Genomic DNA, 1,586 nt, shown 5'->3' with positions numbered 1-1,586 from the left:
CTACCCAGGGGGACAGCTTGAGGCTCTGTCTCAAAAAAAAAAAAAAAAAAAGGGGGTTGAGACCCACAGGTTGAGAACCACTGCCTTAGGCAATATTCATTTCCAAGCCACATTAAAATTGCTAGGAGCCCAGAATTCTCCATCATGCCTCAAAACCCCAGAGAATCTGGAGGACAAAATGGAATTCTTCCTTCACCACAAGGACCAGACAGTCTTTATTCTCTAGGTCTCATTAATGATTAACTCAAGTCATGCCGTTATGTTTCTCAAAAGACTTTCAAAGATTCCTTAAAGAACATGAGCCCTAAGAGAACCTTTCAAAATATAAATTATTTTTTAATATAACAAGATAATGATCATTTTTATTCATAAAGCCTGACTAGTGGTTCAGTAAACTGAGGGGCATAAGGCCAGAAGCAATCAGGCTAGTGACAATAGGTAAAGAAGCCGCAGCCGGCAACAGTTCCTGGTAAATTCTGCTTGTCTAGGAGAGCCCGTGCAGAGCAGGAAACTGGCAGCATCTCCAAGACTTGCTTTCTCCATGACTTAACTCAGGAACTCGCCCTCGTCTCTACCATGTAGTTGCAATGGCCATACTGAGGAGCAAATAAGTTAGGTGTCTGCTTAGAAAGGGACCAGAAAGCATACAGCAGCCCTACTACTTTCAGGTTCACCTTCTTGTCCATCTTGAGCCAGGCCACAGTATCCTTGATTGTGTACTGTAGTCCAAAGAACCAGGTTTCCCGGAGCCCCAGAGTCCGGCACACCAAATCAAATAGGTCCTTCCCTTTCCACTTCATCTGCAATAAAACCAACCAACAAGGAGGAATATTGTGAGCAAAAATCACAATCTGATCCCACAAAAAACCTCTTTTCTGTGCTCCCAACTCCCAGATTCCAAAATGTACAGATGACACCAAGATGACCATGATCACTGAATTCCTGAATAATCCTAAAGCTTCCTATACAAACCCATGAGTGGGAAAACACCAATTAGAGCTTACTGGCTTAATCATTGTAAAGCATACACAATACTTCTCTTGAACAGTTTTTTATAGATCTTAATATCCCCAAAGCTGCTAATTTAGGAAAGCTGGTAAATAAACATCCTCATTTAGGAAAGTCTAGCCTCTTGAGTTAATCCGGGGAGATGGCTAGCTTCTAGGGACATTCATTTCCTTGAAATTTTGGTAATTTTTAAAGAAATCACCTGGCTCTGTCCTTTGATAAAAGGCTAGTTGTTGTTGTTGTTTAACTTAAAGACTGGGCTCAAAAGGAAGAACAGAGAGAGGAAGGAGAAAGGGAGAGACAAAGGGAGAGAGGGAAAGACAGACTGGTTTTACTAGAAGTTTTTTTAAATATAGGGGAGAAATTGTAATCAAAATCATACATCATAGAGAAAAAGAACTATAAGAGACCACATAGTGTAAACACAGGTCTCTCCTACCACAGATGCCTAACTGAGGCCAAACGGGAAGCAAATGACTCACAGTCACACAGAGCAATTTCAAACTCTCGGTACCTAAATCCAGGTGATGAACAGACACTAGTACATTGTAGGTTGCTTATTCTTTTTTTTTTTTTTT

The 1,586-nt window shown here is 40.8% G+C and overlaps 1 protein-coding gene across 4 annotated transcripts in view; it reads right to left on the bottom strand.

Annotated features, from left to right (window-relative positions):
• NF2 (neurofibromin 2) overlaps nucleotides 1-1,586 on the bottom strand; it is a 112,505-nt gene that overhangs the window by 66,327 nt on the left and 44,592 nt on the right. For all 4 annotated transcript variants that reach the window (XM_023513302.1, XM_003789861.3, XM_023513303.1 and 1 more), the window contains exon 2: nucleotides 675-800. In XM_023513302.1, the coding sequence (XP_023369070.1) occupies nucleotides 675-800 (126 nt within the window). The remainder of the gene's footprint in view (nucleotides 1-674; nucleotides 801-1,586) is intronic.

This window comes from Otolemur garnettii, unplaced genomic scaffold (genome assembly GCF_000181295.1).
Source record: "Otolemur garnettii isolate 467f Iridium unplaced genomic scaffold, OtoGar3 scaffold00038, whole genome shotgun sequence".
Lineage (NCBI taxonomy): Eukaryota > Metazoa > Chordata > Mammalia > Primates > Galagidae > Otolemur > Otolemur garnettii.
Note: the sequence above shows the minus strand (reverse complement) of the source record. Positions and strands in the feature narration are given on the sequence as shown.